This window comes from Macaca fascicularis, chromosome 5 (assembly GCF_037993035.2).
Source record: "Macaca fascicularis isolate 582-1 chromosome 5, T2T-MFA8v1.1".
NCBI classification, from domain to species: Eukaryota; Metazoa; Chordata; class Mammalia; order Primates; family Cercopithecidae; genus Macaca; species Macaca fascicularis.
This window is the reverse complement of record NC_088379.1, coordinates 192,843,896-192,864,275: the sequence shown is the minus strand read 5'-3', so window position 1 is coordinate 192,864,275 and position 20,380 is coordinate 192,843,896. Positions and strand designations below refer to the sequence as shown.

Genomic DNA, 20,380 nt, shown 5'->3' with positions numbered 1-20,380 from the left:
GCTATACCCAGGTTTAGAAGAGAAAGGAAGATTGGCTTAGAAAAATAAGAGGAGGATGGACTGGCTGAGGAGGGGAGGGGTGCACAAGAATAAATATGGTCTACTTGAAGCAAACTGGGGAATTAGGTTTTGGAAAAGAGATTGGGTGTAGGTAATCATTTGAGATAAGAGAAAGGGTGTATGGCCCGGCGCGGTGGCCAGAACTCTGGGAGACCAAGGAGGGTAGATCAACTGAGGTCAGGAGTTTGGGACCAGCCTGGCCAACATGGTGAAACCCCATCTCCACTAAAAATACACAAATTAGCCAGGTGTGGTGGTGCGCCTATAATCCAGCTATTCGGGAGGCTGAGAAAATTGCTTGAACCTTGGAGGCGGAGGCTGCAGTGAGCCGAGATTGTGTCACTGCACTCCAGCCTAGGCAACAGAGTGAGACCCCCATCTAAAAAAGAAAGAAAGAAAAAAGAAAAAGAGAAACGGTGTACTTGAGATTCCATAAGGCAGAACCAGGTTCTGAAAGATCAGATAAGCCAAGGAGAAGAATTCTCATTATCCTGTCAGCAGTATTAAAAAAACAAAACAAAACAAAAAAACTCACTGGTTTGATTAGCAGGGGATTGATTGACTGATGCAATAAAAACCCTCAGGGACAAAACTATAAAACTTAGAAAGCTGTGAAGAGTTCCTCCTCACTGAGGCCAAATATCAAATATGAATTATCTGGAATTGTTCCCTGACCTCCCATCTGTGACAGATTCCTTAGGCAGTTATCCCTACTCTTGGTTTTTCTTTCCACAGATAATGGAATGAACACTTCCTCCAGCAAACGTTCTAGAAACTAACAAGTCAGGCATTATTTTCTGCTAAGGAACAAACACATTCTTGAGTATTAGCTTGAAGGCTTCTTTCTTGTGACATTGTCAATATACCCCAGACTCATTAAGAAAAAAAATCCCAAACCTGAAGGAGCTAGAGGTGTTAGGCACTGCACGGGGGACTGGAGATAAAACAAGATATTTATCCAACCAAGGGCAGGGTGATTAAGCATTTTCTGGTAGTTCATTAAAAATGGAAATTACAGGCCCCACTCTAGATTTCTGGAATCAGAGACCCTGTGGAGAGCCTTGAGTTTTAATAAACTCAGGTGGTTCTAATGCGTAATGAGCATTTGTTAAGCGTTGTACTAGATTAATTGTGTGAATATGATAAGAAACTTCACAGATGCCTTCCTGATGGTGTGAGGGCGGGGCTGAGGGAGGAACTGAACTGATAAAATCTCGTCAGTCTCCACTGTTCCAGCTTTTTCCCTAAAGGAAATACCTTGGTCGGGCGTGGTGACTCATTCCTGTAATACCAGCAGTTTGGGAGGCTGAGGCAGGCAGATTGCTTGAGCCCAGGAGTTCAAGACCAGCCTGGGAAACATACTGAAACTCCGTCTCTACAAAAAGTACAAAAATTTGCTGGGTGTGGTCGTGCAGCTCCTGTAATCCCAGCTACTCAGGAGGCCAAGGTGGGAAAATCACTTGAGCCTGGGAGCTCGAGGCTATAGTGAGCTGAGATCGCGCCACTGCATTCCAGCCTGGGCGACAGAGCAAGACCCTGTCTCAAAACAAAAAAACAAACAAAAAGGAAATACCCAGGATTGCTACAAAGAAAGTAAGTGAGATTTCCTCTGTAGATCATTTTCTTAATAATTGTTTCATTAGATTTCTAAACTTGATCTTAGAATCTGTGTGTGTATCTGTGTGTTATCAGGAAAAAGCCTGAAGAAAAACAATTAGGAAAAACAAAATAAGGGTAGACAACATGCTGGGGACTTAATTCGTCAATTTTCCTTTGTTGTTCCTGTAAAAATATTTAGTCTCTGGCCCTCTCATTACACCTTCAATTTTTACTAGTTTGACATAAAATATCTTTTATGGAGTGCATGGAGTATGTCAGATGTAGACACAGGACATCTAAAGGACTTAGTTTCTTATGGATGGAGAGTGACCCACAAGTGAATGTGTTCCTAGAAAGAAAATCACTTAGCTACAAAGAAAGTAAAATAAGGAGATGAGTAGTAGGAAGGTATTTCAGATTGAATAGTGATGGAAAGGTCTCTCTTGGGAAGACATTTGAGCCGAGAACTGAAGAGAAGTAAGAAGAGGCAGCCAGAATTGCAAAAATATCAAAGAACAGCTTCCTTGGCCATGGAAGTGGGAAGGGCTGTGATGAATCTGAGGCAACTGGAATTGACAGTGATGGGGGAAAGCTATAGTGAAATCAGCTGAAGGCCGGAGGCCAGATTTTATAGGACTGGGATAGCCACTTGGATCTTACTCTAAACGCCATAGAAAGTGACCAAAAACCTGCTCCCTTGGTTTTGGTTTCAAAACAGTATTCTGGTGGTTGAGCAGAGAGGAGTTGGAGATGGGCGAGGAGGGCAGGACAGAATATAAATTTGGAAAACAATAGTTGAGTTGGTGAAAGGAAGGCTTAACCTGTGGCTCCAAAGGAATGGGTTTGGGGGAAGAGAGCCATTGGGTTGAGATCCAGAGCGGCTTTAGATATGTTAATTTTGGGTGCTCCTTATACATTCTATTGCAAATATGTTAAGAATTGGGCAGGAGATTGAAATCAGAGAGTGGAACTTAAATCTTCAAAAACGAGTAAGATTACCTAGGGAGAGACCAGGACTGGGAGACCAGAACTCAACCTTGAAGCACCCCAAGATTGAGAGGTTCAGAGAATGTGGGACCAGAAAAGGCCACAGAGAACAAGACCAGTCAAGTTAGAGGAATGTCAGCTGCAGACTGATGAGAGAAGAAAACATTGTAGGAAGAAGGGCGTGGTCAGCTATGTTAACTGCTGCTGGGAGCTCAAGGAAAAATTTGAATTGGTGAATTTCTTTGTTTGGTGACTCAGTGGAGTCATCTGGGACATGTTCAGGGACCTAAGATGCGGGAAATCAGCAGGATTTCAAAGACCTAAGCAGAACAAAGGATGAAAGCATATTCAAAGACAAGGAGAGAGAAAGTATTTGCAACGCATATAATCGACAGGAAGTTGGATCTATAACTATCTCTTAAAATTGATCCCTCCCCCAAAAAAGGCCAAACCTGATGGAATAAACTGAGAAATAGGCTTGAACGTAAGAGTTGGCAGCAAAAGAAATGAAGATGATTTTTTAGCATAAGAAAATATAAAAGGCTTAGACATATTAATAATAGAACGGATGGAAGTTGAAAATATATGAATATACTATTTCTCACCCAGCCAGAGGGCAGTGATCCAAAAGTTTAACATCTTTTTAATTTGTTGCTTGGAGTGCAAAATTGTACAACTTTTGTGCTTGGGAAACTGACAAAACATGTCAAAATTATGGATGCATTCATTCACAGTCCCATTTGCGGGGAATATGCCTTTTCAGGCCAAGATTCTCAACTTTTTGGAATCAGTACTCCTTTGCACTCATTATTGATGAAGGTCCTAATAAGCTTTTGTTTATGATTGTCAGTATCTATGTTTACTGTATTAGAAATTTAAAACTGCATTTTATAATTATTCATTTAAAATAATATAAAACAAGCCAACCACGGTGGCTCACGCTTGTAATTCCAGCATTTTGGGAGGCCGAGGCCGGTCGATCACCTGAGGTCGGGAGTTCGAGACCAGTGTGGCTAACACAGTGAAACCCCGTCTCTTACTAAAAATACAAAAAATCAGCCGGGTGTGGTGGCCGCGCCTGTAGTCCCAGCTACTCGGGAGGCTGAGGCAGGTGAATCGCTTGAACCCGGGAGACGGAGGTTGCAGTGAGCTGAGATCCCACCACCGCACTCCAGCCTGGGTGAGAGTGAGATTCTGTCTCATAAATAAATAAATAATAAAAACAAAAACCTTTTTCTGAAAGAAAATTTCGAGCTAAGTGGCTTTTTTATTAATAGAGAAAGTCAGAATTACAAAGGACTTAGGAAGAAGGGCATTGGGGGCCTTCTTCTTGCCAAAGACGGGCACAACGTTGACAAACGCCGCTTGTACCGCATCCGCGGCTCAGCCCGGCCTGTCTTCTTCCCGTGCGGCCACCTGAGTGAGAGTCTGACCTGTCGCTTTCCCAGCGCGGCCCGGGAACCACGGACGTGGCCTCCCGGCATGGGGCCTGCGGCTTCCCGGGCAGTCGGGGCCTCCACCCGGCCCTGGTCCAGGGGCGCGCCTGCCAGGAGCACGATCGATCTTCCGGGGCGAGGCCCCCCAGTGGCGCAGCCGCCGCCACCCGGAGACCGTCTCCGGGCCGGTCCCCTGCAGGGCAGGAAGCTCCGGGGCGCGGACCCAGAACTGCAGGTTGGCAACTGAACCGCGCTTCCGGCTGCCGCCACCGCCAAGATGGAGTCGAAGAGGAAGGAGCCGGGGCGCTCGCGTCCGGACCGCGGGCTGCGCCTCACGTCACTCCTAAAGTTTTATTTCGGAAACAAAATTATTGAGAAGGAACCAGGGCGCTCCCGTCCGGACCGCGGGCTGCGCCTCACGTCACTCCTAAAGTTTTATTTCGGAAACAAAATTATTGAGAAGGAACCAGGGCGCTCCCGTCCGGACCGCGGGCTGCGCCTCACGTCACTCCTAAAGTTTTATTTCGGAAACAAAATTACTGAGAAGGAGCCAGGGCGCTCCTGTCCGGACCGCGGGCTGCGCCTCACGTCACTCCTGAGATTTTATTTCGGAAACAAAATTTTTGAGAAGAGTGGCTTGGTTTCACTGTTTTGCAAATCTGTTTAATGGATGGCTTCTTAGAAGAGCTGTTTTTGGCCCGGCGCGGTGGCTCACGCCTGGAATCCCAGCACTTTGGGAGGCCGAGGCGGGCGGATCATGAGGTCAGGAGGTCGAGACCATCCTGGCTAACAGGGGTGAAACCCTGTCTCTACTGAAAATACAAAAATATTAGCCGGGCGTGGCTGCGGGCGCCCGTAGTCCCAGCTACTCCACTCGGGAGACTGAGGCAGGAGAACGGCGGGAACCCGGGAGGCGGAGCTTGCAGTGAGCGGAGATCACGCCACTGCCCTCCAGCCTGGGCGACAGAGCGAGACTCGGTCTCAAAAAAAAAAGAGGAGCTGTTTTCACTTCTTCGCTTCCCCATTCCTTCTGTTGCAGTGTGTTTTGAGCCGCCTTGTAGTCCCAGCTACTCCAGAAGCTGAGGCGGGAGGATCGCCGGAGCCCAGGAGTTCACCAGAGGCTGCAGTGAGCTGTGGTCACCCCACTGTACTCCAGACTGGGCGACAGAGCAAGACCCTGTCTCTCAAAGGGAAAGTATTTTAATAACTTTTTCAACTAGTTGTGGGTTTTTTCTGTAATTCTATCAATGAACTTCTTTCGTACGATGCCTTTTGAGCACTGTTTTCCCCCCAGATGACTCATAGGTGCGTGCTGTTCTTTGTAATTAATTTTCAGCCTATTGCTCAAGATCGTCAGAAGACCTGAGGGAGCCCCGCTGATCTTAGAACACTGGCCTAACTCTGTCTTTTCCCCAAGCAGGCAGCCGCCAGAAGTTTGTTGGATTTGAGGAGTCCAGAGCGCCGACCCGCTCTGCCTGCGTGGACTATTTCCTTGGATCTTTGTGGACCCTGAAGTTGCCAAGTGTGTGTGCCTGCTCCAGAAAACAAAGGAAGCCACCATTGTTTCTCATTCCGAGTGCAGGGAAATATCTCAGCAGAAGCAAACAGTCCAGTCTTCAACACCTACCAGGATGTCCAAAAGGCTCAGCCCTCAGTTACAGCACATCACGGAAGATGCCTGTTGTGAAACACACCTGGAACCGATACAGCTGTTCTGTGATGTTGACCAAATCACACTCTGCAGCAAATGCTTCCAGTCCCAGGAGCACAAACATCACACGGTGTGTGGGATACAAGAGGCTGCTGAGAATTACAGGGTAAGAGTCTCGCAAATCCCAAAACCCTCTGGCCAACTCCTATACGGATGAAATGGACAGATATTCCAGTCTTCCAAAACCATGATCTTAGTCGATGTTTATTAAAGAATATTAGATAAGTTCATTGAACCTTCAACCTAAAGGCTAAGAAAATATATACTCAGAGTTGTTGGCTGTTGAACTCTAAGGTTAGGAATCCAACTGTTGTAAATCAATGATCTCACCTGGAATTCTGTGCTTTCTCTCTAGAAGTTATTCCAGGAAATATTGAATACATCGAGGGAGAAACTTGAAGCAGCTAAAAGCATATTGACTGATGAGCAAGAAAGAATGGCGATGATTCAGGTCAGTGCTTATCGTGATTCTTGGGGGAAAATTACCAGTAATGTTGTCAGAAAATAGTGTATCATAAACAAAGTCAAAAGACAAATCACAAAGCAGGAAAAACATGTGAAATCTATAGGAAGGAAAAGTGCTAATATCTTAATGTATAAAAAGCTTTTTAAAGTCAGTAAGAGGCTAGGCGCGGTGGCTCACGCCTGTAATCCCAGCACTTTGGGAGGCTGAGGAGGGCGAATCACTTGAGGTCAGGAGTTTGAGACCAGCCTGGCCAACATGGTGGAACTCCGTCTCTATTAAAAATACAAAAAGTAGCTGGGCGTGGTTCCACGAGCCTGTAACCCCAGCTACTCGGGAGGCTGAGGCAGGAGAATCGCTTGAACCAGGAGAGGAGGCAGAGACTGCAGTGAGCTGAGATCACACTACTGGACTCCAGCCTGGGCCCCAGAGCAAGAATCTGTCTCAAAAAAAAAATAAATAAAAATAAATCAGTAAGAAAAAGACTAGAAACTTAATTTTAAATAATGATCAAATAAGAGTTTGCAGAAAAGAAAGTGTAAATATATTTTAAATACATTGAAAGAATCTGAACTTTTGTTCATGGTAAGAGAAATACAAATTATATTGTGAGTAAAATGGCATTTGCAATGCTATTTGCAATGATCAAAAAGATTAGTGACACCATTCGGAACAATGACATAGGAGAAGGAGCATCTCTTGTATTTCTGGTTGCCACATAAATTCTGAAACCCTTTAAAGAGCGATTTGAGAATTGCTATCCAGATTTGAGGGTTCACCACCTGTTAGGCACATTTCACTTCTAATTTCAGACCGTGTCTTCATACTTAATCTTATTCTGTGCAAGGTATCCCCGATTCTGGGTCTTTTCTTTCCCTCAGTTTTTAAAGGAAGTAAATGCCTAGTTGGGGAAGATAGTGGAGGAGAATTGCCTGGCTAAGCAAGAATTTTTCAGCTAATCCCCCCTTTTTTTTAAGTTTCAAGCACCACATGTTCAGCAAATACTGAGATCTCACTGTTTGCCAGGAACTATGCAAGCTGCTAGGGGCGCGTCAATGGAAAACAAAAAAAAAACCAGTTCTGATTTTGTGGAACTTAAATTCTAGTGGAAGTAAACAAAATAAGTTTAATGTGTAGCGTTTTTTGTTTTTTTTTTTTTGAGACGGAGTCTCGCTGTGTCGCCCAGGCTAGAGTGCAGTGGCGCGATCTCAGCTCACTGCAAGCTCCACCTCCCGGGTTCAAGCAATTCTCCTGCCTTAGCCTCCCAAGTAGCTGGGACTACAGGCGCCCGCCACCTCGCCCGGCTAGTTTTTTGTATTTTTTAGTAGAGACAGGGTTTCACCGAGTTACCCAGGATGGTCTTGATCTCCTGACCTCGTGATCCGCCCGCCTCGGCCTCCCAAAGTGCTGGGATTACAGGCTTGAGCCACCGTGCGCAGCCTAATGTATAGTATGTTACATGGGAAATGTTTAAAAAAATTTTTTTAAGTGAGAAAGAAAGCAATGGAGTGAGCTTTTAAATAAAGTGATCAGAACCTTGTTATTCAGAAGGTGGCACCGAAGGAGGTGAGGGATTGAGCCATGCGGTTATCTTGGGGAGGAATATTCTAGGCAGAGGGAAGGCCTGGAGGCTGCCATGTATCTGGCTGGAGCTGTGTAAGGAAATGGGAGCTGTAGGTGATGAGATCAGAAGATGGTCAGTCATTCAGGGTGGCTAGCCTTCAATGAAATACAAGGTTCAAAACCACTGGAAGGTTTTGCACAGAAGACTGACATGGCTTAACTTCCATTTCATAGAAACATGCTAGCTGCCAAACGAAAGTAGACATTAAGGTAGTAAAAGCAGAGGTGGAGAGACGTGTAAAGGGACTGGCAATAATTAGGGAGAGATGATGGTGAGCTGGGGGACAGGTAAAGAGGTGGTGAGAAGTGGTCAGGTTCTTGATAAATCTTGATTTCATTGAATCTTTTTTTTTTTTTTTTTTTTTTTTTTTGAGACGGAGTTTCGCTCTTGTTGCCCAGGCTAAAGAGCAGTGGCTCGATCTCGGCTCACTGCAACCTCCGCCTCCTGGGTTCAAGCGATTCTCCTGCCTTAGTCTCCCAAGTAGCTGACATTACAGGTGCCCATCATCATGCCCGGCTAATTTTTGTATTTTTAGTAGACAAGGGTTTCACCATATTGGTCAGGCTGGTCTCGAACTGCTGACTCATGATCCATCTGCCTCAGCCTCCCAAAGTGCTGGAATTACAGATGTGAGCCACAGCGCCCGGACGATTTCATTGAATCTTAAATAGCTTAATAGAGATGTTACTTAAGCATCTCTAAGATGACTACTCCCAAATATATATCCCTAGCCCAGACTTCCAAAAGGTAGTAGACTTCACGTCCAGTTTCCTACTTACTATCTTTACTTGGATGTCTAATTGACTAACCAAATTCATCACATCCCTAACTAACCAAATTCATCACATCCCTAACTAATGCGCACGCCTCACTTCTGGAATCCAGCCCTGCCATAGATTCTCTCTCTATATTTTGATAATTCCATTCTTCCAGTTGCTTAGCCTGAAATTTTTGGTGTCTTTCGTCCATGACTTCTTTTTTTCCCCACACCTCTTACCCAAGCATCAGCAAATCCCATTGGCCCTTTCCCAATGTCCTGGTCTCCTCCTCTGTGTTGACAGAGGCTGTAGCTTCCTTAGTTTTTCCTTATTGATGAACATTTCTTCGTCTGCATTTTATGTTGTAAAATTGTGTTGATGTCTTGGCTGATGTTGACTCAAATTCCATTTGTCCTTTGGGTTTATTGCTTCTGTACTTTATATTTCCTTGTCTTTTTTTTTTTTTGAGACGGAGTCTAGCTCTGTTGCCAGGCTGGAGTGCAGTGGTGTGAACTCGGCTTACTGCAACCTCCGCCTCCCAGGTTCAACCGATTCTCCTGCCTCAGCCTCCCAAGTAGCTGGGATTACAGGCATGTGCCACCACGCCTAGCTAATTTTTGTATTTTTAGTAGAGACGGGTTTTCACCACGTTGGCCAGGATGGTCTCGATCTCCTGACCTTGTGATCTGCCCACCTTGGCCTCCCAAAATGCTGGGATTACAGGCGTGAGCCACCGCGCCCGGCCTTCCTTGTCTTTATATTGGGGTTAGAGATGGAAAGAACACATTGTGGTCAATGTAAGAGAGAGAGAGAGATATATATATAACTATTATAATGTGTGTGTGTGGTGTTAATCTATCATGTTTAACCTGAAGTCTATCATGTCTATATGAGGAAGGAAGAGGAACAAAATTTTAAAAAGATGATTGAGTCTGAGTATAGTATGAGACTCCGGTTGTTGGATGAAGAGTGTGAGCTGAATCTCCAGAGACAGCAAGAATGCACGTCTGACTTGAACTTGAGAGAAGGCCTTCTGAATCAAGTGATCCAACTTGCCACAGACCTAGAGGAGATGTTCCAGGAAATGCTGCAGGTGAGATGTTGAAAACAACATCCTCTTAATATTTGAAAAATGAGAAAAAGAAGAGCTGAACATTATGTCAATTCCGGAATAACATATCCAGTGACAACCACACATGTATTAAATGAATTATATACCTACCTGGCAACTCTATTTCTATGAATTTATCTTCACATGCATATAAAAAGACATAAATAAAGCACAATATACCTATAAATATATTTGTACACATATTACTCTATTATACTTCAAATATACTTACACACATAGAAAAAGATACCTGGATAAGGCAACACTGAAACTGAGTTTCAGTTTAGAGCCATGGTTTAGAATTCTCCTTTGAAGCCAGATGAATGGAGTTCCTATCTGAGTCAGCTGTTTACTGGCTCCTGGGTGGCCTACGACCTGCTGCTTAACCTTTGACTTGGTTCCTTTAGCTGTAAACTGCACATAACAATGGCCCCTAATTTATAAAATTATTGTGAGATTTGAGTGAGGTAATCTGCTAGGCTTATTAAACAGTGTCTTGCTTCATGTTAAGCAGTTGATGAGTAGGAAATACTACAATTACAACATTTATTCATAGCAAGAGGTTAGAAACACCCTGTATTTATCAATAGAAGACTCACAAAATGTGGTCTGCACATACATGGAAGAATACTCTTCAGCATGTTACGATGGTGTCACGGCTCTGTGTATATGAATAAGGAATGTTCTCCAAGAAAAAAGTAAGTTGTCGGATTAGTAATCAAATATAATAAACTATCACTTATGTTTATGTTCTTTCCCCCTAAATAACATACTCACGTTGCTTATGTGACTACCTATGTAAAGTATACTTGGAAGGATAAAAAGAAAACCAATATCAGTACATAATTATGTATTTCTTATTAGTTAATCTATATAACTTAATTTTAATTGATTTCAAGTTAATGAAAAAATAGGGAACCTTCTGAGCAGCCACAGAAAAAACATGAAATGTTTTAGGTACATGTTAATTTGAGTAAGGGCTGCATGTACCCACATCTGTGTCAGCTTAAACATACATAATGGGGTCAAAGAATCCACTGTCTCTTGAGAGGAATCCTGCTTCAACAATATCATGGTCTTGCCTAATTATGTCTATTCCTGGGGTAGCAGGCAGAAAAGCAGGTTTGTTTGGTTTGGTTTGGTTTTTTTTTTTTTTTTTCTCTTTGAGACAGAGTCTTGCTCTGTTGCTCAGGCTGGAGTGCAGTGGCACGATCTTGGCTCACTGCAACCTCTGCCTCCCGGGTTCAAGCAATTCTCCTGCTTCAGCCTCCTGAGTAGTTGGGATTATAGGCGCCCGCCACCACCCCTGGCTGATTTTTGTACTTTTAGTGGAGACCAAGTTTCACCATGTTGGCCAGGCTGGTCTCGAACACCTGACCTCATGATCTGCTGGCCTTGGCCACCCAAAGTGCTGGGATTACAGGCGTGAGCCACCGTGCCCAGCCAAAAAGCAGGTTTTTAAAGACATGGTTGAATGAATCAATAGGAGAAGTTACCGAACTCTTGTTCCTGAACTTGAGGTTGTTAAATAGTAACAAAGAGATGCTTCTGCAGAGACTGAGCCATGTGGGGAGAGAGAACATGAAGAAACTGAAGGAGAGTGAAGCCAGGGTTTCTGAACAGATCTGCAGCCTCCAAAAACTCACCACGGAGCTTGAGAAGAAGTGTGGGGAAGACGCCTTAGCATTGCTCAAGGTAAGATGCTGGGGAAAAGAAAATAAAATTCATTCCAGTATTTGAGAAATGAGAAGTGGACAGTACTCATTAGGGGTTGCCGCCAGAACACAATATCCAATGATCTTCAACTACAAAAGAAGACTGCACGACTATTTTTTAGCTGCCAAAAGCATTAGGAATGGTCGTAGCTTTGTGGGATAGTGTGGAGCTGCTTATGAGATTAATTCTCACCTTAAAGCAGTAAGTTCGGATTGAGATGTGACAGTGTGGTTAATTGATTAGTCAAATTATGATACATCCATACAATGAAATATTCTGTAATCATAAAGAATAAAACAGCTCTATAGGCACTACAAGAGTATCTTCAAGCACTCAAGTGAAAAAGAAAGATGCAGATTGCTTTTCGTTTGATCTTTCGATAAGAAGTATATATACACACATATACATGTGTGCCTGCTAACAGTCACAGACTTTCTGGCAAAAATAAATAAATATATAGTCATCTGCGATGATCTTGAAACAAGGGTGAGATTATCTGCTATGGTCTGAATGTTTGTGTCCCTCCAAAATATTTATGTTGACATCCTCTTCCCCAAGGCGATGGTATTGGGAGGTGGGGCCTTTGGGTAGTGAGTGGGTCCTGGGGGCAGAGCCCCTGTGAGTAGGATTAGGGCCCTTATAAAAGAGGCGGAGGAAGACCTTGCGCCTTCGGCTTGTGAGGCTGGAGATGGAGGCTACCTAGGAGGGCTGGAGCCCTCAGCGGACACGGAATCTGCCGGTGCCTTGATCTGGAGATTCCCGGCCTCCAGAACCGCGAGAAATGAATTTCTGTTGTGAAGAAGCTACTCAGTCTGTGGTAAGTATTTGCATATTTTGAATTTTGTACAGTAACATACGTTTCCTTTTCAAAAAGTGGGTTATCTTTTTTTTTTAGATGGAGTCTCACTCTATTGCCCAGGCTGGAGTGCAGTGGAGTGATCTTGGCCCACTGCAATCTCTGCCTCCTGGGTTCAAGCGATTCTCCTGCCGCAGCCTCCCGAGTGGTTGGGATTACAGGCGCCCACCACCACACCCGGCTAATTTTTGTATTTTTAGTAGAGATGGAGTTTCACCATTCTGGTCAGGCTTGTCTCAAACTCCTGACTTCAGGTGATCCACCCGCCTGGGCCTCCCAAAGTGCTGGGATTACAGGCATGAGCCACTGCGCCCGGCCTTACTGTCTTTTTAAGACTGTCCATATCCCTCTGCTAGGCTTGTAATTGCAAGTGAATGCGCTCATCTGGAAAGCGTCTGCAGGTAAATCCTTAGGAAGCAGCTCAGTTCTTGATCATGCAGGCAGGTGTGGCTCTGCCTGCCTCCCACTGCCCTCCCAGCCTGCTCAACTCTGGCCACCCCCTGCATGGAAAGCAGATAGATGCTCGCGTTCTGAAGACTGAGAAATGGTGGCTCTGAATAAGATTGCTGGGGTGAAGGATAGAAAACATTTTCCTTGGGGATACAACAACATGATTTCATGCATTTTTCTGACTTTTTCTGTTTCCATGTTAGAATTTGTTCATCTGATAACTAGCATTATGAGGCTGAAGACATGACATGGAAATTGAGTTTATTGTAGAGGATATTTTCCTGGGCACAGATTGCAAAAGACGGCTCAAAAACCCAGTAGTAACCCGGTCTCTTTTCTTTCCCTTAGAATGCAAAATACTCTTTAGAAAGGTGAGTTTTCATTTTGGATACAATTGGGTCAGAACCAGAGTCCAATAAGATGTTGATTGGGATAAGGAGAGTGCATTTGCTGGCAGGAGGTAATGGGATCCATCTACTAGACCAAGGGGTCTGTGGTCTGTGCGGATGACTGAGGCTGTCCTTTCCCTTCAGGAGCAAGTCACTGCTGCTTGAGCGTCTAGAGCCCGCTCATATCATAGACTTGAGTTTATGCCACATAAGAGGATTCAGCAGCATGTTCAGAGTACTCCAGAGTAAGTTGACACGTGTGACGCTCACACGGCTCTGTTCTGTATCTGAGAATCAGGTCACCTTCCTGCCATAAATGGAAACAAATTCCAGTAGTTTAAAAATTTTAGGCCAGCATAGGGGGTCACTCCTGTAATCCCAGTACTTTGGGAGGCCAAGGCGGGCAGTTTGCTTGAGGCCAGGAGTTTGAGACCAGCCTAACCAACATGGTGAAGTCCCATCTCTACAAAAAACACGAAAATTAGCCAGTTGTGGTGGTGCACGCCTGCAGTTCCAACTCCGTGAGTGGCTGAGGCAGAAGAATTGCTTGAACCCGGGAGGCGGAGGTTGCAGTGAGCTGAGATCACACCACTGCACTCCAGCCTGGGCAACAGAACGAGACTTTATCTTAAATAAATAAATAAAAATTTTAGGAGACTGGAGAGCTGAATATGTTATACATATTAGATAACGATCAAGAAAATAACTGTATGATCTTATATGAAAGCTTTTCCCATGCAAATTCTTTTTTATTTATTTATTTTTTTGGAGACGGAGTTTCACTTTGCCCAGGCTAGAGTGCGGTGGTACGATCTTGGCTCACTGCAACCGCCCCTTCCTGGGTTCAAGTGATTCTCCTGCCTTGGCCTCCCGAGTAGATGGAATTACAGGCATGCACCACCACACCCGGCTAATTTTTTGTATTTATAGTAGAGACGAGATTTTACCATGCTGGTCAGGCTGGTCTCGAACTCCTGATCTCAGGTGGTCTTCGTGCCTTGGGCTCCCAAAGTGCTGGGATTACAGGCATGAGCCACCATGCCTGGCTGCAGATTCTTTACCAGTTTCCCAGCCATGAAACATGATTGCAGGCAGATTCCACTGCTTAAAAATGTAAACTTCTAGGGGGAGAAATTCAGCATGTATAACAAAGGGTTTGTATCTCCTGTCCTTATAGCTTTGCCTTTTCCAGAGCGTCCTATTGATGGAATCCTACAGTGTGTGGCCTTTCGAGGCTGACAGCATACTGCAGTTGAGATACAGAATGTCCAGACTGCTTCATGTATCAGTAGTTTGCTCCTTTTTATTGTTGATAATATCCCGTTGTAGAAATATACTATAATTTATTTATCTTTTGCAATTCTATGGACATGGGTTGTTTCCAGCTCTGTGCTGTAAATATTAGCATGCAGGTTTTTCTGTGGGCATAGCTTCACAGTTCTTGATTGACTATCTAAGGGTGAGATTGTCAAACTTGTTTTCCAAACTACCTGTGCCATTTTGCCCTCCCACCAATAATGTGCAAGATTCAGTTACTCTATATTCTCACCAGCATTTGGTATTGTCAGTTTGTTTTACTACATCCAACCCAATAGATGTGTAGTGGTATCTCATTTTAATTTGCATTTCCAGAATGACTAATGATGTTGAGCATATTTTCATGTGTTTATTTTCCCTCTATCTCTACTTTGGTGAAATACATGTACAAACCCCTTTTTAAAATTGGGTTGTATGTTTCTTGAGTTTTATAATTTCTTTATATATTCTGTTTAGCAGTCATTTATCAGATATTTTTTGCAAATATTTCCTCCCAGTATGGTTTATATTCTCATTTTCCTAATACTGTCTTTTGAAGTGTAGAGGTTTTGCATTTTGATGAAGTTCAATTTATCAATGTTTTTCTCTTATGATTTGTGCTTTTTGTGTCTTATTTGAGAAATTTTGCCAAAGCCAACAAAGATTTCCTTCTAAAAGTTTTATGGCTTTAGGTTTTACGGTTTTAGGTTTTACATTGTGGCCTATGAACCATTGAGAGTTAATATCTGTATACAGTTCACAGAATGGTGCAAACCCTCTCCTCCCCCTACCTTTTATTTTTATTTTTTGTCACATGTGTATCCATTTGTTCCAGTTTCATTTGTTAAAAACACTACCGTTGTCCATTCAATTTACTTGGCCCCTTTGTTGAAAATCAACTGGTATGTGTGACCAGATGTATTTGTGACTCTAAGAGGTCTATTGGTGGTTGACTCTATCCATGTGACCAGGTCTATTTGTGACTCTAAGAGGTCTATTGGTGGTTGACTGTATCCATGTGACCCTGGTCTATTTGTGACTGTAAGAGGTCTATTGGTTTTGACTCTATCCATGTGACCAGGTCTATTTGTGACTGTAAGAGGTCTATTGGTGGTTGACTCTATCCATGTGATCAGGCCTATTTGTGACTCTAAGAGGTCTATTGATGGTTGACTCTATCCATGTGACCAGGTCTATTTGTGACTCTAAGAGATCTATTGATGGTTGACTCTATCCATGTGACCAGGTCTATTTGTGACTCTAAGAGGTCTATTGATGGTTGACTCCATCCATGTGACCAGGTCTATTTGTGACTCTAGGAGGTCTATTGATGGTTGACTCTATCCATATGACCAGGTCTATTTGTGACTCTAAGAGGTCTGTTGGTTTTGACTCTATCCATGTGACCAGGTCTATTTGTGACTCTAAGAGGTCTATTGGTGGTTGACTCTATCCATGTGACCCAGGACTATTTGTGACTCTAAGAGGTCTATTGATGGTTGACTATTCCTTTGCCAATAGCACATTGGCTTGAATGATAACTCTGTAGGAAGTCTTGGAAGCAGGTCCTGTGCATTCTCCAAATGTATTCTTTTTCGGAATAGTTTTGGCTACTGTAGGTTGTTTGCTTTTCCACATAAATTTTGAAATCAGCTTGTTGGCTTCTTCAGAATGGACCGCTGGGATTTTTATTGATATTACATTGAATCCGTAGATCAATTTGGGAAGAATTGACATCTTGACAATATTTAGTGCTTTCAGTCCAGGAATACAAAATATCTCCATTTATTTAGGTCTTAGATTTCTCTCATTAGTGTTTTGTCACTTTCAGCATACAAATGTTATATGTATTTGGAGATGTATCCCTAAGTATTTTATGTTTTTTAGTACCGCTGTAAACGGTATTTTAAAATACCAATTTCTAATGGACATTTCATTCATTTCTAGTTCATTACAAGTATATAGAAATGGAATTGTTTTATATATATTGACATTTGTACCCTATTACTATGCAGAACTCACTCATTAGACAGTGGATTTCTGTAAATAGATCCTTCGGGGTTTTCTACAGAGTCATGCAGTATATGAGTACAGGTAGCTTTATTTCTGCCTTTCCAGTCTGTAAGCCTTTTCTGTATTTTTCTTGCCGTATCGTACTGGCTCAGACCTGCAGTGTGTTGAATAGAAGTGATGAGAGTGGACACTTGCTTATTCTTGACCTTAGGAAGAAAGAAGACATTAAGTCTTTACTGTAAATTCTGATACAGCTATAGGACTTTTTGTTGTTTTGTATTTTGTTTTTTTGTTTTTTTGTTTTTTGAGATGATGTCTGGCTCTGCCACCCAGGTTGGAGAGCAATGATGAAGTCTCGTTCACTGCAACCTCCTCCCAGATTCAAACGATTCTCCTGCCTCAGCCTCCCGAGTAGCTGGGACTACAGGCGCGTGCTACGACACTCAGCTAATTTTTGTATTTTTAGTAGAGACGGGGTTTCACTCCATTGGTCAGGCTGGTCTCAAACTCCCAACCTCGTGATCCGCCTGCCTCGGGCTCCCAAAGTACTGGGATTACAGGCGTGAGCCACCGCGCCTGGCCCTAGCTATAGGATTTTTTTTATGACTGCCTTTCATCAAATTGAGGATGTCCCCCTTTATTTCTGGTTTACTAAGAATTTTTATCATGAATCAATGTTGAATTTATCAAGTTCTTTTTTTCTTGAGATGTTCCTGGTTTTTCTTCTTCAACCTTTTCTTATTGTTGTTGTTTTTGAGATGAGTCTCGCTCTGTTGCCCAGGCTGGAGTGCAGTGGCACGATCTCGGCTCACTGCAACTTCTGCCTCCCAGATTCAAACGATGCTCCTGCCTCACCCTCCTGAGTAGCTGGGATTACAGGCTGCCACCAGGTCCGGCTACTTTTTGTAATTTTAATAGAGATGGGGTTTCACCAGACTGGTCTCGAAGTCCTGGCCTCAAGTGATCCGTCCGCCTCGGCCTCCTGAAGTGCTGGGATTACAAGCGTGAACCACTGTGCCCGGCCACAGCTGTGCATTTTTCCAAAGATAATTTGCATTTGTTTCTGCCAGTCTCCTGGAAATATTGAGAGTCTCAGACAATTTATTTAAAATTCAAGACATGTAGCTTTTGAGACCACCCTAATAATGTGAATTGGCCTTCAAATTCAGAGATTTAAGTTAATTAAATTTACTGCAGTCAAATACTAGAAATTAAGTTGGATTCCACATTATAGAAAGTAGGAAATAGGCCGGGCGTGGTGGCTCAAGCCTGTAATCCCAGCACTTTGGGAGGCCGAGACGGGTGAATCACGAGGTCAGGAGATCGAGACCATCCTGGCAAACATGGTGAAACCCCGTCTCTACTAAAAAATACAAAAAACTAGCCGGGCGAGGTGGCGGCGCCTGTAGTCCCAGCTACTCGGGAGGCTGAGGCAGGAGAGTGGCGTGAACCCGGGAGGCAGAACTTGCAGTGAGCTGAGATCCGGCCACTGCACTCCAGCCGGGGAGACAGAGCGAGACTCCGTCTCAAAAAAAAAAAAAAAAGAAAGTAGGAAATAAAGGCTTTCCAGGTTTATGGCTTAGACAGCTGAAGCAGTAAGGGAGCTGTGACCTCCCTTAGTGGAGACTGCAGAGGGCTGGCCTTGAAGTTCCATTTTGGGTGTCTTATGTTTGAAATTCCTGTGTTTTTTCCAGCTGGTATTTGGCTGTTTATAGAGTGAGTCATAAACACAGGGAAGGTCTTTAAAACTGAAGCACAGTTACCTGGACGCAGCGAAGGAGAATATACTACTTGAAAGGGGTCCCAGGACCAAGCCCTGTGAAAGATCATGATAGATAGAGGTTGGGCAGAAAGAGGTGAGAGGAACAGAGATAGGAAGAAGGTATATTTGTGCAGGTATGAGGAATTCATTGAGCCTGCTTGTTCTCAGCGTCAGTTGCTGGAGGGTCCTCACAGGTGTTCTGTCCTCCACTGGAGAATTCTCTGATGTACTTACTGCCTGATGTCCAGGGCCTGTTGTCCGCAGTTTCCAGGCCTCTATGTTACCCTGTGGAGATACTTAAGATGTGTAGAGTACATCATTGGGAGGGCCATGAATGAGTTGCTGCTAGCTTACTCCTCCGTCTGCTCCAGGCTTGGAGACCTGTAGAAGACCAGGGTTGGGTCCCAAGTGATATCTGGGTGGAACTTGGCACCAGGACAGTTTGACAGCCTCTGGGGTGAAGGTGTTTTTTGTTGTTTGTTTTGAGATGGTTTGTTTTGAGATGTTGTTTGTTTTGTTGTTTGTTTTGAGATGTTGTTTGTTTTGCTCTGTCGCCCAGGCTGGACTGCAGTGGCATGATCTCGGCTCACTGCAACCTCTGCTTCCCGGGTTCAAGCAATTTTCTACCTCAGCCTCCCGAGAAGCTGCGATTATAGGCGTCCGCCACCACACCTGGCTAATTTTTGTATTTTTTTAAATAGAGATGGGGTTTTACCGTCTTGGCCAGGCTGGTCTTGAACCCCTGACCTTGTAAGCCACCGTGCCTGGCCGGGTGAAGGTGTTTCTAAACCTTCCTTAGCCCATTCGTCTTTGTTTTATTCTTCCTGCTCAGGCAGACTGTGTCCCTTTCCATATCTTATGGACTTTTTCCTCCACGAGGTCCATATTGAAGTAAAGTTTAGAGGTTCCTTTTTCTGGACCCTCCCAAATTGCCTCTCCCGTGTCTGCGCCTGGGGCTTGTGCCCACTCAGTGGGAAGCCCAGGTGTGTTAGAATCACGTCTCTGGCATTGGCATTGGTGAACTCCTACATTAACGAGGGTTTTCTCTCCTGGCAGGACATTTAACGTTGGATCCTGAAACAGCTCATCCCTGCCTGGCCTTATCTGAGGACCTGAGAACTGTGAAATTGAGGCATGGGCAGCAGGATGGGGCTGGCGACCCAGGAAGATTGGACTTCAGTGCCATGGTGCTGGCTGCGGAGAGCTTCACCTCAGGGCGGCACTACTGGGAGGTGGACGTGGAAAAGGCAACCAGGTGGCAAGTGGGCATATTCCACGGCTCTGCAGACACGAAGGGCAGCACGGCCAGAGCTTCCGGAGAGAAAGTCTTGCTCACAGGGTCGGTGATGGGGACGGAGTGGACCCTCTGGGTCTTCCCCCCTCTGAAAAGGCTCTTCCTGAAAAAGAAGTTGGACACAGTTGGGGTTTTCCTTGACTACGAACACGGGCAGATATCATTCTACAATGTGACCGAGACGTCCCTCATTTACAGTTTCTCCCATTGCGCCTTCCAAGGAGCTCTCAGGCCTGTGTTTTCTCTCTGTATCCCAAACGGAGACACAAGTCCAGACTCCCTCACCATCTCCCCGCAACACGGTCCTTCTTGTGATGCTGCTGTTAGCCCTTAATCTTCTGTGTGCAAACTCCAGCACCACAAGAGACCAGAAAGTTGGAGAACAGGACATTGAAATAATTTTTGTAAACTAACCCAATAAAAAGCATTCCGGGAGTCGGAGCCTGATTTAATATCCGGAGCCGTTGCATTTATGTAACTGTCAACACAAATGTGTGTAGTGGAAGAGGTTGCACTTAACTTGAATCATGAATGATAATAACAGGGAAATCCTACACTAATGAGAACAAACGCATATGCATCATAGGGTTGGGGAATTAGAGAAGAAATATAGTCTGGGGTCGTGAGAACTAGGTTAGGAACTCGATCTATTTCTGAAAACATTTGCAGAATCAGGTCTAATCCGGAATGAAAGCAGGACTTTAGATGTAAGCATGCCACCATGAGGAAGAGAGACATCCCATTACTGACAGTGAGTATCGGGACCTCCCAAAATTTTTATTCCAAATAGAGAATAATAATATATGTAGATATTTTATGTGGATAAGAAGGAGGAGTTGTGGAAAATGTGAATAT

At 44.1% G+C, this 20,380-nt stretch overlaps 1 protein-coding gene across 3 annotated transcripts; it reads left to right on the top strand.

The window, feature by feature from the left end:
* Window positions 1–1,338: 1,338 nt before the first annotated feature.
* On the top strand, window positions 1,339–19,977 carry TRIML2 (tripartite motif family like 2). 3 transcript variants are annotated; one of them, XM_074041033.1, is made up of 9 exons: window positions 1,339–1,653; window positions 5,122–5,277; window positions 5,503–5,899; window positions 6,149–6,244; window positions 9,537–9,731; window positions 11,304–11,444; window positions 13,120–13,142; window positions 13,305–13,405; window positions 19,288–19,977. In XM_074041033.1, exons 3-9 carry the CDS (start codon window positions 5,714–5,716, stop codon window positions 19,857–19,859), a joined length of 1,314 nt encoding a protein of 437 aa, XP_073897134.1. In that variant the 5' UTR covers window positions 1,339–1,653; window positions 5,122–5,277; window positions 5,503–5,713; the 3' UTR covers window positions 19,860–19,977. The 3 variants fall into 3 exon arrangements, with proteins under 3 accessions (XP_073897134.1, XP_005556553.3, XP_073897136.1); XM_005556496.5 differs by lacking the exon at window positions 5,122–5,277; XM_074041035.1 differs by lacking the exon at window positions 5,122–5,277 and having other exon boundaries at window positions 11,304–12,282.
* Window positions 19,978–20,380: the final 403 nt, after the last annotated feature.